This window comes from Macrosteles quadrilineatus, unplaced genomic scaffold, assembly GCF_028750875.1.
Source record: "Macrosteles quadrilineatus isolate MER2022 unplaced genomic scaffold, UCM_ALF_1.0 Scaffold_1__1_contigs__length_201487025, whole genome shotgun sequence".
Lineage (NCBI taxonomy): Eukaryota > Metazoa > Arthropoda > Insecta > Hemiptera > Cicadellidae > Macrosteles > Macrosteles quadrilineatus.
The window spans coordinates 10,931,875-10,948,625 of record NW_026542594.1 but is presented as its reverse complement, the minus strand read 5'-3'; the positions used below and the strand labels follow the sequence as shown (position 1 = coordinate 10,948,625).

At 33.0% G+C, this 16,751-nt stretch overlaps 1 protein-coding gene across 2 annotated transcripts in view; it reads left to right on the top strand.

Annotated features, from left to right (window-relative positions):
* LOC129001715 (biorientation of chromosomes in cell division protein 1-like 1) overlaps positions 1–16,751 on the top strand; it is an 89,614-nt gene that overhangs the window by 12,191 nt on the left and 60,672 nt on the right. For both annotated transcript variants that reach the window (XM_054429125.1, XM_054429115.1), the window contains exon 2: positions 5,197–5,321. In XM_054429125.1, the coding sequence (XP_054285100.1) occupies positions 5,197–5,321 (125 nt within the window). The remainder of the gene's footprint in view (positions 1–5,196; positions 5,322–16,751) is intronic.

Here is a 16,751-nt window from a genome sequence, read left to right as displayed (position 1 = left end):
GTCCCGTAACTCTCTGGACACTTGTATATAGCGTTATTCCTTAGGTCAAGACAAACACATTTCACCATAGGAACATGGGTCTGTGGTGTCTAGTTTACCGACTGTCGGTATTTATGTGTTTTTTACAAAAAAACTAATAACTCCTAAACGGTTTGAGATACAGCTTTGATATTTTGCAAAAATGTTAATCTTATTAAGACCTATTATCGTTAGAAATTAAACTAAAAAATCATTAACCGTTTCAAAATGGCGGCCATTTAAAATATTTGATGCCAAATTTCACAAAAACCGTTAACTTTACAAAAAAATTACAAGAGACAAAAAAGCTTGTAAATTTTATGTAGTTTTCAATGATACCTTATTTGTTAAAATTGGATAAATAATAACAGAGAAATGTCTTCTTTTCTAAACGCATGACCACTTTTCTCCATATAAACAATGCGAAACGAGTATTAGCATTGTTTAAATGGAGAAAAGTTGTCATACATTTAGAAAACAACACGTTTCTCTGTTATTATTTATCCAATCTTAACAAATCAGGTACCATTGAAAACTACATAAAATTTACAAACTTTTTTGTCTCTTGTAATTTTTTTGTAAAGTTAACAGTTTTCGTGAAATTTGGCATCAAATATTTTAAATGGCCGCCATTTTGAAACGGTTAATGATTTTTTAGTTTAATTTCTAACGATAATAGGTCTTAAAAAGATTAACATTTTTGCAAAATATCAAAGCTGTATCTCAAACCGTCTAGGAGTTATTAGTTTTTTTGTAAAAAACACATAAATACCGACAGTCGGTAAACTAGACACCATAGACCCATGTTCCTATGGTGAAATGTATTTGTCTTGACCTAAGGAATAACGCTATATACAAGTGTCCAGAGAGTTACGGGACACCCTGTATATTCATATATACAGGGTGAGTTTCTACTGACCGTGTTAACTTCGCCAGTAGGTTCTACTCACTAAAAGGAACAAAAAAGTTCCTATAAACCCATGTCCGATTTTCGACCGTTTGGCTGTTTTGGGGGATTTTGTGTTTTTCTTATTTTATTAGACTTTGCTCCACAATTTATGTAATAAAAACTTAACCAATTACTTTAGAGAGTTATAGTTATTATCATTGGAAAGAACATTAAATTTGCTATAAATCAAAGGTTTCATTCAACAATTATACCATTACATAGTCCACGTTATAACCAAAATAAAGTAAAAATGTCATTAAATTAATTAATTACGATAATTTTCATGGGCCTCCTTTGATACATAAACCTGCATTTATGCAATGTTGAAATGCATAAAAAACTTGGCATTTTAATAATCTTTCAAATGATATGCTATTCAATACTATTATTGATATAAACCAGTGAGAAATTACTAATAAACTACAATAAAACACGGTTTACAGATTTTGTTTTTGCACAGTTTTACTGTTAATAATAATTACTGTATTCATCATGTTGGCATAATCTTGATTGGTAAAAGGCTCCATATTTTAATAAATGTTGAAAAACTCTTAATTGACTTGGAAATATAAAGTTAAAACAGCAAATTACTCAACAAGGTATGTTCAAGCGGCTGAGTTATCTAGCTATAGATGACAAATCAATAAAAGCTGACTTATCAAGCACAAGGTAAAACTAATTACACAGCATTTAAGAATCAAACACACTACATCTTTGAAAATGTGAAAAACCTTGAGTTTATACATTTTATTAATTCAGATAATTTTAATAAATATTTAAAAGTTAAAATAATGTACAAATTTTATCAGATAGTTCAATAAAATACATCATGGAGTATACAGTAATTATTATTAACAGTAAAACTGTGCAAACACAAAATCTGTAAACCGTGTTTTATTGTAGTTTATTAGTAATTTCTCACTGGTTTATATCAATAATAGTATTGAATAGCATATCATTTGAAAGATTATTAAAATGCCAAGTTTTTTATGCATTTCAACATTGCATAAATGCAGGTTTATGTATCAAAGGAGGCCCATGAAAATTATCGTAATTGATTAATTTAATGACATTTTTACTTTATTTTGGTTATAACGTGGACTATGTAATGGTATAATTGTTGAATGAAACCTTTGATTTATAGCAAATTTAATGTTCTTTCCAATGATAATAACTATAACTCTCTAAAGTAATTGGTTAAGTTTTTATTACATAAATTGTGGAGCAAAGTCTAATAAAATAAGAAAAACACAAAATCCCCCAAAACAGCCAAACGGTCGAAAATCGGACATGGGTTTATAGGAACTTTTTTGTTCCTTTTAGTGAGTAGAACCCACTGGCGAAGTTAACACGGTCAGTAGAAACTCACCCTGTATATACAGGGTGTCCCGGAACTCTCTACCAATATTTTAGGGCATTGTTCCTGGGTAAGAAACATATCTAAATATCATATTTAAATTGTCCGGAAGTCCTTATTTACTCAGATAGCCGCCATTTTGTTTTTTTAACTTATTAATTTTTTTCTGAAGATTGGTTGAACATACGAAGTTGAAACTTTGCACAAACATTTATGACAACTAGACAACGCTACAAAAAAATTATGACGATTTTTCAAATTAATAAAACAAAATGGCGGCTGTTTAAAATTTTGTTTCTTAAATTACTCGAAAACCGTTGATTTTACAAAACTTTTACAAGAATAACTTTTTTAAGGCAATTTTATTACAAATCGATCGACACCTTAATCTTTAAGATCGGACGAGTATTAACTGAGATATGGCAGTTTTAGTGATACGTGACCGCTTTCAGCATGCGCTGCAACTAATATCCGGCGGTCACGTATCACTAAAACTGCCATATCTCAGTTAATACTCGTCCGATCTTAAAGATTAAGGTGTCGATCGATTTGTAATAAAATTGCCTTAAAAAAGTTATTCTTGTAAAATTTTTGTAACATCAACGGTTTTTGAGTAATTTAAGAAACAAAATTTTAAACAGCCGCCATTTTATTTTATGAATTTTAAAAATCGTCATAATTTTTTTGTAGCTTTGTCTAGTTGTCATAAATGTTTGTGCAAAGTTTCAACTTCGTATGTTTAACCAATTTTCAGAAAAAAATTAATAAGTGAAAAAAACAAAATGGCGGCTATCTGAGTAACTAAGGACTTCCGGACAATTTAAATATGATATTTAGATATGTTTCTTACCCAGGAACAATGCCCTAAAATATTGGTAGAGAGTTCCGGGACACCCTGTATATTTATATATGTGTCCGTTAGCGCGATAACTCAAGCAAAATTGATCCGATTTTAATGAAATTTGGTACAAACGTGTAAACCTACATTTATTCGAACGAGTTCGCGAACCAGCATAATCGGACCATGGGATCAGGGGTTTATGGGGGGTTTTATGGGGTAAAAATGGGTTTTTCTCATTTTTGACCCTAATTTCTCTCTAGACCATTTTGAAGAGCTTAAAAAAACAAATAATTTAGTATATTGAAGTGTTTTTGAATGTTCATTGACTACGGAGAAAATAAAAACACATCTCAACATCTTCCCCGTAGCAGCAAACCTAACTAGGCCTACTCACTAAAATTAATGTGATTTAAATAGGAAATAAATCTGAAAATTTATAGGGCATATTTTAGTAGAAATCAACCCGGGTAAATGGAAATTCGCTTAGTATGCAGGTTTGCTGCGACGGGGGTATTTACTTAGGGCATAGGAATGAACATTTTCACAAAGTTTCATCAAATTCTGAGATGGTGGGTTTCATGACCCAATTTTTCACCTATAAAAAAACAACATAAATCTGATCAAACATAACCAGACCAAAAACTTCTAACCGTTAGCATATTCCTTTATGATGTCAGAAAAGAAATTTAAGGATGGTAGGTCATTCTTTATGAGGAATCGTGACTGCATTAAATCCTTTGAAGGTAGCCTCCTTTGAAGGTTAGACTAGGTAAGTTAAGGTAAAGTTTAGGTTAAAACGAACCAAGTTATTAGTTTCTATTTTCTCTAGACTGTTTTTTTTTTTCAATTAAAATACTGGGTAGGACAAGGACACTGCAAAATGCTAATAAAAATAGCCCCCAATTATCTACGATCTACCATCCTCACATGCCTAAAATTAGGTGTCTGCCAGTCCATTTCTATATAATGAGACAAAATTCCCCGTTAAAGGATACAGCATAGACTAGAAAATATAAATCACTTAGAAGTTTATTTCTAGCCTATTTAATAAAAGATAATTTTCAATTTTTAATCAACAATATTCTTGATCTTTTTCTCATATGAGTTAATCTCTTCCTGTCTTTACCTCCCCCACCTTCACTTAAGAGTCTTCATCAGTGGTAGCCTTAGTTTCACCAATTCTGTAGACAGAAGGATTGGTGTTTGTACAGTAACTAGTAGGTTCACACCACTATGGGGCTACTTACCTATGCAGAATACCTTTGAACATGTCATACCACTCTTCCCGCACTAAACTTGTAATAGTCTAGTCTATGTACTTATGTATGTATCTTTCTAGAACATAGGCCTAAGTTTTGTTAGTACAGTACTTTGGTATTATCCGGAGGCCACCCTTGTACAGCGCGCTGCGGCGGTTATGTTAGTTTGGGTTATCATAAATGGAAAGAACATACTTTACTTGAGTTCTGTCTCCCAGAAGGCAGGGATGTCGGCGAGGATTGAGTTATGCGTCACCAGCTCTAGCTGGCACAGGCGGTGATAATACCAAAGTACTGTCTAGTTTAAATTTACCATTTACAGCATAAAGCTTTTTGTCAAATAGAATGTTTTGGAATTAATAACGCAACCTCCACTTTTTATTCTTAATTTATAACATGTTGTTATATTTTAAGTCGGGATCTTGAAACACCCGCCATTTTCTTGATAGGCTAATCCACACATGGGATGCCGATATATCTGCACCATTTTCGTTGTACAAATAATTATTTATACACTCTAAGAAATATTTTGTTGAAATTTGAGTAGTGTTTTATTAAAAAAAAGGAAATTTTGGTTAACTTAAATGTATAAGAAAGAAAACTAACTTACTATCATTTTATAAAATTTTTGATTGTTCTAGGCTACGAGACCCGCCAGTCAAGGAAGGGTTAAGAACTTCCCCTGCTCAAGCAGCGGTCAAGAATATTGTACGTTTAGTTATTTGGTTGGTGAATAAACTGATTAACTGATTTCTTTTATTATTTATTTCAGCCAGCGTACCATAATCTTCGACAGAGGGTAGAGGGTTCCGTGGCTGCATTTCTCAGGATGAATCCCTGGAGGCCTGACATGAACAAAAACCAGCTCAGAGATAATCTGCGAAAACACATCCAGAGGTAGAGTATTTCAACTGGCAAAAAAGAAAGTCCCAGTAAACAAAAATTCCTTTTTTACCTTATTGAAATTCCAGAAGGATTGCATTTTAGAGTTTAGAATGGTTTTGTTGATATAATAGGCCTACAGTTAGTTATAGAACTATATCTGACATATGCACCCAAAAATCATACTCGCTGTGTAGCTGAGTGGTTATAGCGCTCGCTTTACAATCCAAAGGTTGGGGCGCCCCAACCTTAAGGTTGGGGGGTCTGACTTAGGGGAGGTACGATTGAGGCATTAGTTTAAAATTCCTCCGTGAACAGCGCTATAGTAGAGAGCATTTTGGCAATGAAGGTTTACTAATCGCAAAAATAGTTCTGTTCATAAAATAAAATTATAAATGCCTCAAATTCAATTTTATAGTTTTATAATTATAAAATTACTATCATAACCTAACCGAACTAACCAAACTTGCTGATAATGAAATAAAATAATATAAAAAAGTTTATTAATAGAAAAAATAATTCTGTTCATAAAATAAAACTAGAATTTGCTCAATTAAAATTTTATAATGACTTAATTATGAAATTAAACCATCATAACCTAACCAAACCAACCAAACTTGCTGATAATGAAAACATCTTAGTCAAAAAGTTAATGCCACCAGCGGATTTCGAACCCGTAACTCACAGAACATCAGCCCGGCACGCTAACCACTAGACCACCGAGGCCGATGGTTGCAAACCGTGTTGTTACGGTAATAGTGTTCCCTCAGCTAATGAGAAGCCCACAGCTGTCATCGTGAGCTTATCTAGGCTATACAGTACCTCCCCTGAGTAAATACCCAAAGGTTGCTGGATCGATCCTAAGAACAGTCAGTATTTTTTTTTATAGTTTGTAACTAAACCTAGTTGTGTCTGATGTTTGGGCTTTAAAAAAAAATAATCCTGGCTAATGAAACAGCTGGTGTTCAGTCAAGTTGCCTTTGTTTTTTGTATTAATTTTATATGTCTTTGTTTTTAACAGTCCATCTGTAATTCCCATCACATTACCATATGTCAGTTTTCATTGTTGCATTCATTCATCGCAAATCACCTCTCATAACAACATGTTCTCATTATTTCTCTCATAAATTAAATCTTTTATACCAAAACATTTTTGGTCCTATCGAGCCGCGGATTTTTGGTCCTTTCGAGCCGCACATTTTTGGTCCTTTCGAGCCGCGGATTTTTGGTCCTATCGAGCCGCGGATTATATCTACGAACATTTGTGCGACTTTTTATCAGTTTATTTTCAATGTCTCGGTTGAACGTTTTTCATTCAACGTGAAGCCGCCAAGGACAATACCGCATCGCCATTTTGAACTTCGTCTACGTCACGATATAGTCCACACTCCACACTCCTCTCATTCCAAGTGTTCAACATCGTCATCGTTCTGCTAGTTCCGCTCCGCATTCATCACTTCGACACTTCATTTCGTCTACAACTTCAGCTTCAAACGTCATGTCAAAAGTAAGGTTATGTTTGTAATTCTTCAAAGACAATGAAGACAACGAACCACATCTCATCGTAAGTTATCAATATCAACACTGAAATAATAAAGAAACCCTGATTTTATTCCTCAGTCCTTATCCTCAAATTACTCCATCCATTTACAATAACTAGACTACTTACTTAAGTTAACTCATTGAACGATCTAGGCCTAACTTTCAAAATGAGATTTTCAACATTTTCTAATAGATGCAAATTACAATTAAATAAATTAAATACGATCAGTGAGTATATTCAATCATGTTCATCAGAAATAACAGAAGCTCAAACCGCAAAACTTAACCTTTATTTGCACGAAGCTAAAACCATTTCTGCCAATTTTGAATCTAACCTAGATAAGCTTCTTGACGTTGATGACGATACTAAGGTTTTTTCTAACAATGAAGAAGCTATTTCAAAGCTCCAGAACGACATATCAGAACTCTCAATTAACATTCAAACTGAAATTTCTCTTTTAATTCAGAACTTTAATGATGAACACTTGTCAATTAACTCGGTAACATCAAACCCAACCTCTAGGCCTACTACTAGCATAGTAAAATTGCCTAAGCTAGAACTGAAGTCCTTCAATGGTGACACTAAAACATGGATATCCTACATTAACTTTTTTGATACTACTATCCACAACAACAGTAGCTTATCCCTTGTTGAAAAACACCAGTACTTGATAAGTTCACTTGAAGGCGAAGCCTTACACCTAATCATATCCCTACCGATCTCGTCTGGCAACTATACAGTAGCCTATAATGCTTTGCGGGAAAGATACCACTCGAAGCGTAGGCTAATCTCTGTCCACCTCAGTAAAATTGTCGATTTGCCCAATATTACTGACTGTTAAGTATTTATCAGTTTTCTTTATTTTATTCCTATTTAAATTATTAACTCAATCAAAATTCATTAACCAATGTTTAGGTTTACAATCTATCTATCTATATATATAATACGCTAAGCCGATTTTTGTAAACAGAACTCCTCCCTCATTTTTGGACCGATTTTGATGATTAAAGTGTCAAATGAATGGCCCTGATCTGTAGTTTTGCAAAGTCTTTTTCGTTTTTTGAAATCTCTATTAGTTTGGGCAGGATCTTCCACCAAAGTTGGATTTTCTCCCATAAGATTAACATGGGGGAATGTAAATATTTAATTGGAAACTTTGTCTCCATTAATTTGAGAGAACGACTGGGCGTAGAAACTTGGTAGAGGTGTCCAAAGAAAGGTCTTGGTCCCTAGATGAGTTACCAAAAGAAAAAACTAAGTGAATCCCGTTAGGGCTTTGCCCCAGAAGCCCTCAAAGATCCCTCCACAGATTTGTTTACATTTTGTCCATGTGGATAATACTTTTTAATGAAACAGATGTTAATTTAAAATTGTATTTTAAACAACACACATTTACTGAATTGTCCAAAAGAAGTATTTGCAATGTTATTTTCTGATTTTAAAATTGATTTTCTTCTGTATCATGTCATATTTTGCAATATAACGTTCCATTATGAAATCAGTGGAAAATCCTTTTATCACAGTAACTGTTTTACCACTTTTGGCTATATTTTATCATACTATGAGATTATTGCCATACATTTTTTAAATCATTGGAAAAATCTTCGATTGTGTAATACAATGCAAAATAATACAAGTGCAGAAGTGTCTTATTAGCTTCAACATCCCCACAACCAATTTCCCAAAACTATGCTATTGGGTTATTTATTGGCACAGAAGTACGATATGAACTGACGCGACGTGACGAAGGAAAAATCAAACTTACACTGTAACGGATAGACCTCCCTTTTAAGTTAGAACGTGTCTTTTCAATAAACAGATATTTTTCTCAAATAAAATCATAGATTAATCTTTACTAGATAACACGTTGCTCGAAATCGAGCAAAACTGAAACTTGTATGTAAAAAAAAAACAAAAAACATGAACAGCAAGACCTTAATCAAAAGAGTTGCTCTAAAATAGTGTATATGACCGATTATAGAAATATAAAAATATTATGATGTAAAAAATATAAAAGTAATCTACAATATTTAAATTTACATTCACTATCATACTGCTTTGGTTATCTCTTATGTATAGTAGGCGGGTGCACTCTATGAGCACGTAGATGTCAACCACACACTGTAAAGTGAGCTTTTGACCTAATGTAGCTCAATTCCTCTCTTGACGCCAACCATCGCTACTCTTATTCTAGCATTGTTAAATTATTTCTTTTATGTGTTCTGTTTTAGGCGTGTTTAAATTAGGGTTCCCAACCCAAGTCTCTGGTTGGGAACATAAGAGGGTAAGCAAGTGGATCCAACGACAGATCTAGAATGGATACGCGTTTAACATTATTATTGTTGGAAAAAACTATACGATTTATTTGGCCAGGTGGTGCTTTGTTTTCAGCTTTAAAAATTGCTGCAACATCTACACATGTAGCACCATTGTAGCGAGGGAAGATACGTCTTCTGTCTCTTATTATGTACATAAGAATCTCACTTGACTCCTCGGAGCTCTCGTCCCTACATAATGTCTGCCACAGTCTTCAAAGATTTGCAAATGGGTCGGCATTGTGACCCTATTTCCCGCATATTTTTTCATTGCATTTTTTGTTTGAATTGTGCTTAATTCTCTTTTGGGTTCTAGTGACATTGTTGTACTTACTTATATATCTGTGCGTATTCAGGATCATCACCTTATTGAGGAATTAGAGGACCCACTCGGTGGTAAAACGTGTCACGGATCTTAAAATTGTAGATCCCCTGTGGAACTTTCTCGTCTTAATGAGCTTCGGAGCTGACCATGGTAAAGGCAGAATTGAATTGACAAACTTTATCCAAATAACTTCTATATATAAGTCTCACAGTCCTATTTTCAGATTGGGAGTTTCCAATAAGATCCTGAAGGTATTGTGAATTGCACAAATGAGGTAAACGAACCTTTCATTGATGACAACAAAGAGTAAAAACTTAACTGTCTCGGCCAGTCTTTTCTTGCTTAAAAATATGTAAGCTACTACAATGTAAACATTTAACGTTCATTTGTCCGAGATTAGACTATCACAACGGTGGTACTACCACTATGTACCCACCAAATGTTCAATTAAGAGGTTGATGCAAGCGGTCATGTTCGCGTTCTCTCCAGCCACTCACAGTTCTTCGTCGTACTGGCGGCATTTGATTTTAAATTTAAATGAAATAAGGAAGTTAACCAATCAACAGAAAACACTATAAAGCAATTGGAATTTTGATACACATTGTAAATTACGTGATAATATGGTAATGTAATGGATAACTGCCCTGCGAATAATAATTTTTAAACATTCACTTCATCACGTCGAACTGTAACATGATAATCAGTAAAATACGATGTAAGGTGAATAAATTTAACTATAGAAAAAAATAATAAAATATTTATTAAATATTTATTCTTAAACTCTTCATTATGAACCAGAACCAGACTTAGTTAACAGATTGAAACAAAATATAAATCCCAGCTTTGCTCTGGAAGTTTTAAGTCCTGCAGTCTGTGGTTAACCTTAAAAACTATTTCAAACTAAACTACGTCCATATGTTATTTGTAAACAAAAGGAAATGAGTTTGATCAAATGTCAACAGATAGCGCCACCTTCCAAACTTTAGCCCTTAACTGTACTTAAGTGATGCCCTTTCTTAATATTCTGAGACGTATTTGCACATCTACGTGAAAATACCTTTAATTTGACACCTCAAACGTTAAAATCCGTCAAACCGTTATCGAGTTATGACTGTGAAAAGAAACCTGCTTGCGTATTAATATATAGATTAGACAGATGAAATCGTGGAAGTTTTAACTACAAAAGATCCACCAATATGATTTTAATACTATCTAAAGGTTCTTTTAAAATAAAAGGTACCAGTTAACATACTAATAATAACTCCGATGACGTACGGTATGGGAAATATTTTATTCATTGAATGATCAACCATATTTGGTAACTAACGCAATTAATATCATTATTGTTTTTACACTTATTACTCTTTAAACAATGCTAAATGCTCAAAATATGTATAATTTCACTCAATTTGTCGCAGTTAGATAAGTTAGCGCAAGCCTTGAAAGTAACCGTCGATTTCGACGGGTTTCACCTAGTTTATTATTATTAGTTTAAATTACAATTCATTTCAATATTTACTAATTATCATATGTTATCAAATTATATTCACATTGTATCTAAAAATAATATTTCATTATTAAAATTGGCAACACTGTAAATGCAAGCAGTTTAACTACTAGATGTCCAACAATTAAAATTTAAAAACAAAACATGTGACTGTGTGAATGAAGAAAAACAAATGAAGACAGAATGAGAATGAACTGAGAAGATGTAGGAAGAAAGTGTCAAATTCAAGAAAATTCATTATAATATTATATTGTATTTCATTTCAAGAAGAATTAAGAAAATCAGTAAGTGATTCCTTTCATGTAAACACAACAAAATACAGTCCACTTGTTACAATTCTATAACTATTTTTCTTCAATCTTTTTTAGTCACTAAATTAATTCATGTTTCAATCAATTATCAAAATTTCATGACATTATAAATTGGTCCTTCAACAGCCAGATCTTGTTTCTGGTCCATGGATTAAACTTGTGTTTAAAAGTGTTTCTAAGAACATTCAAGCAATACCTTTAAAAAGACCTATAGTCTAATTTTCAACATTTTTAAATGTTTGCAATTCAATAGCCTACATCCCAATTTGTGAATGTGCCCCTGTTGCATGCTGCATGAACTAATTGAAGTCAATAGCCTATCTTATGAACTGTGTAGTTTCCAGTGTGAAAACAAACATTAACGTTAACAGTACCAGTACCACATGTACAACATGTTCAACTAAACAGTGCCAGTAATGCACATTTTCAACTAAATAGTGCCAGTATGCACATATTCTCAACTGAACCAATATTGTTCAAACAAAAATAAACTGCTTGCATCCTTTTTAAATAGACAAATAGGCTAGGCTCAATTAAATACTTGTCATTATTACAATATTAAGTTTAGGCCTAGTTTAATTGATTCTATTGGTAGGCTATACTAACTGCTTGGATTTATTTCATTGTTAACAACTTTTTTTACCTCATTATAGGTAGTTTAGGCTATTGTGTTCATTCTGTTTGTAATTCATTACTTCAAAGTATTCTTTCCTTGTTTTTTCTATTAGGCTACCTTTGTACATGTTTATGTTACTTAAACTGATAGACCTACCTTCTCATTGTTATGCCATATTCCACTGAAGAATAATTAACTTGAATTCATGTCAGTATAGGTCTACTTGTTTTCATTTTAAAATAAGTTAGGCTACTTGAATTTTCACAAACAATTACACAAAGATATTCTTTATTCTCAACGTACACTATGTCTTCAATCAGGTATTCTACATTTACCAAACAAGACAAACTCACAAAAGCTCGTTTAACTCAGCTGGAATCTCAAGTTAATGCGCTTCAAGTAATTGGTTCCGAAGAATTAACCGAAGTTCAAATTGAAAAAATTAGGGCTATTAAAGAAACCGCCACTAGGAAAAATACCGAGTTTGAATCTACCATAACTAGACTTTTTAATTCAGACCCCATATCTGAAGACATCGATGATGATGAAGTCATCCAGTTGCAAGATGAAATCAATGATTTATTTTTGAGAATTCACAGTGTATGTACTGTACTTGCTCCGGTCAGTAATTCCAATTTAGAACAATCCCAAACCAGTAACACTACTTCTGAAATAGCCACTTCTGGTCTTCGTCTCCCTCGAATTGATCTTGGTACCTTTTCTGGTCAACCCGAAAAATGGATTTCCTTTTGTAACTTATTTGAAAATTCCATACATAAGAACTCAAGCATTACCGATGTAGAAAAATTCACCTATTTATTGTCATGTCTCAGGGGTGAACCTCTAAACCTAATCAAGGGGTTACCAGTTACCACAGCCAACTATCACATTGCTTGGTAGCAACTCCATCAACGTTACAATAATTCAAGGTTGCTAATTACCCTACATGTCAACAACATTTTAGATCTTCCCTCAATGCACGGTTGTTCTGTTAAGCAACTCCGAACCTTTGTGTCAACGTTTCAAGAAAATGCTAATGCCCTTTGTGCCTTAAACCATGACATCATGTCTGAAAGTCTTATATTAACGATTAATCTTCTACGTAAATTTGATTATGACTTTAGGAAGAAATTTGAGCATAGCCGAACAGACTTACAAACACCACCTACAATTAAAGAACTTCTCGGTTTTATTGAAAAGGAATGCACTGAGTTAGAGGCAGCAAACTTAGCCCACACAACTGCCAAAAGTTTCTCTGGTTACTCAAAATTCAATCCTAAGTCAAATCAATCCCATAACTCACAGTTGACAACTTCACAGACTAAAACTGTTCTTTTTTCCACAAATATGGATCAGCAGACATGTGTACATTGTAATAAAAGTGGTCATACTATTTACAAGTGTGATGAATTTGTTAAACTTACTCCTGACAAACGATTGACTGCTGTTAAAAACAAATCACTATGTAACAACTGTTTGAGTAGCAATCATACAGTCAGAAACTGTGCTTCATCTGGATCTTGTTGAATATGTAAGCATCGCCATCACACTTTATTACATCTAGAATCATCAAAGCAAGACAATCCTAACACAACAAATCCTAAATCTTATCCTTATCATGTGGATAAAAGAAAATCTTCATTCATAAACCAGTTTCAACATCAATCTAAAGAGCCAACAAATATTGGAAGGACTACAGTTGAAAAATCTTCAAATGAATCAACATCAGCTCTTGTTAGTTTATTTATTTATTTTTATTTATTTATTTAACCCTTAGAGTGCCAGGCGAGAAATAAAAGTAACGCTCAAAAAATGCCGATGATTTTTCCCGAAGGTCGCGCTAAAAATGCCGAGCGTGATCTGGCGATTTTTAGGTTAAAATTTCGTAAAATTTGAATTTTCGATATTTCGACCAACGAAAATCGATGTATCGCATCTAGTAACTTTCAACTCAATGTTAATATATGGGTTAAAAGAATCCGAGTATCCATTCGGTTGTTATGACAACTGTTCGATCATTACTCGTTCTAAAAACGTCCGGTCGGCCGGACGTCGGCACTTTTGGCTCGTTTTAAAAACGTCCGGTTCCCCGGACGTTGGCACTCAAAGGGTTAACATCATCACATTACATCAATTCTCTTGACAGGTGATTTGTCATTAAGTCTAATAAAATTATACATTGAAAAATCTACATTATAAAAATCTACATTATAAAATACAAAACAAATAAAGCAATCAATACAAACTTATGGGAGAAGTAATACCTTTCAAATTGTAATCACATCTCCAAGATATTCTTCTAGTGAGTAAAATGCCCTCTCCAAAAGGAAACTTTTTAAAGATGATTTAAATTTAGAAACTGAGGCAATGTTTTTTATCTCAGCAGGTAGTTTATTGTAAACTTTTGGCCCTATATACTGAGGAGATAAATGAAATATTTTAAGCCTATGTTGAATTGGTTTTATAATATTTTTGAATCTTGTGTTATGTGTATGAGATGGTTGACAGTCCATGAATGTATCGAAATCACTTTTAACCATTAATGCCAATTTGTATATATAAGAGCTAAAAAAGGTCAAAATTTTAAACTGAATAAATAAATCTTTACAATGTGTTCTATTGGGAACTCTGGCCATTATTCTTACTGCTCTTTTTTGAAGGACAAATATTTTTTTGGCCTGACTTGATGAGCCCCATACAGTAATTCCATAATTCATAATCGATGAAAAATATGCATGATATACTGCTATTTGTGTTTTTAAATTAGTAGTATCCCTGATTATCGTAAGAACAAATGTTGCTGAACGTAGTCTTTTTGATAGGTTTTTAATGTGATTTTGCCAATTTAATTGTGAATCAATATCAATTCCCAGATAATTTATTGATTTTTGTGAGTGAATTGAATTAAAGTTTGTATTTAAACAGATTTCTTGGTTAATATTGGATGCAGAAAACTGAATTAGTTGGGTTTTTGCCACATTCATGGACAGACCATTTACTGCAAACCAGTCCCCGAGAAGTTGAAATTCCTGAGTTATTGAGGCTTGTATGATGTCATTGTTCTGTCCTGTACAAATTAGAGCTGTATCATCTGCATATTGAAAGGTAGACATCTTAGTAGCTTTACATAGATCATTAACATAAATAATAAATAAACAAGGGCCAAGAATGGAGCCCTGAGGAACTCCACAGGGGTTTATGTTCCACTCTGATTTATAATTTCTCTGCATTTTTTGTACAATAAGTCTTTGTTTTCGGTTTTTTAAATAGGATCCAAACCACTTTAATTCAGTGTTTTTTATTCCATGCTTACTTAGTTTTTCTAAAAGTATATCATGATCCACACAGTCAAAAGCCTTGGATAAGTCACACAGCACACCCACAGTCTTCTGCGAACCATCCAAGGCTTTCGCAATGCAGTCAATTATTTTTGTTATGGATTTTTCAGTACTAAGCCCTGGGCGGAAACCAAACTGTGACGGATTTATTAGATTATTGCTTTCCAAAAATTCTGTTAGCTGAATCTTAACAATTTTTTCAAAAATCTTTGAAAAACATGGCAAAATTGCTATAGGACGGTAGTTAGAAGGATCGTTGACATCACCCTTTTTGAATAGCGGTTTAATCTCAGCAAACTTAAGCTTATCAGGAAAAACACCCTCGTCAAGGGACTGATTTACTATTTGGCATAATGGATGTTCGATAAATTTAAAGACTCTTTTAACGACAAAAAGAGGAATATCGTCCCAACCTGAGGACTTAGTGTTACTGAGAGATGCAAAAACTTTTCTTAATTCGTTAATTGAAACCTTTCTAAATTTAAATGTGAATTTGGAAGGTGGATGATTTTTAGTTAGTAGCTGAATGGCTTTAGATTTATCTGTTGACTGGTTAGCATACTGAGAAATATTAATAAAAAAATTATTGAAGTTATTTGCTACCGCTACTGCAGAATTTTGTGTATTCCTTTCATGTTGGAATTTAATTTCTACTGGGGTATCAGATATTTGCTTATTAAGTCCTGTTTCATTTTTCACTACTACCCAAGATGCTTTACTTTTATTTTTAGACTTGTTAATAAAGTCATCATTAGCTTTAAGTTTTGCTAGTGCAACTACTTTTTTGAAAACCTTTCTGTAGTTTTTGTAATAAGTTAAAAACTGAGGGTTTCGATTCCATTTTGATTCTTGGTGCAACTTACTTTTATTATCTGCAGAAATCTTTATTCCTGTTGTTACCCAGTTGTTTTTCTTCCGTTTATTCTTTGGACAGTCAATTTTTTTAGGGAATGCCTCATTGAATAAATTTAGAAAAAGTGTAAGAAATGTATTATAATTGGTATCTACGTTAAAGTTTTCAAAAAGGTTCCAATTCATGTTGTGTAGTGTGTTTTCAAAGGTTTGAAAATTTGTCTCTGTAAACTTCCGAATAAATTTTTGACTCACGCCTTCAAGTCTTAGAGAGGACATTTTCTCAAATGACAAAAGTAAAACTTTGTGGTCTGATGCACCAATGTCTATGACTAAACTGCTTGTATTTTTAGCGAATTTGTCTGTAAGTTAGAAATAATATTGTCAATACACGTACTTGAGATACTGTTTACCCTAGTTGGTACAAAAACATTAGGTTTAAATCCAAAACAATCACAAATTTCCAGTAAATTATCAGTACTTACTTTATCAGTTAATAAGTCTATATTTGTATCTGCCATTATAAAAACATTTTTTGACATTGCTTCCAATGCAATTTTGTCTAATAACATTTCAAACTTTTCTAAAAATATTTTATCTATGTCATTGCCTGGAATCCTGTATACTGATATAAAGAT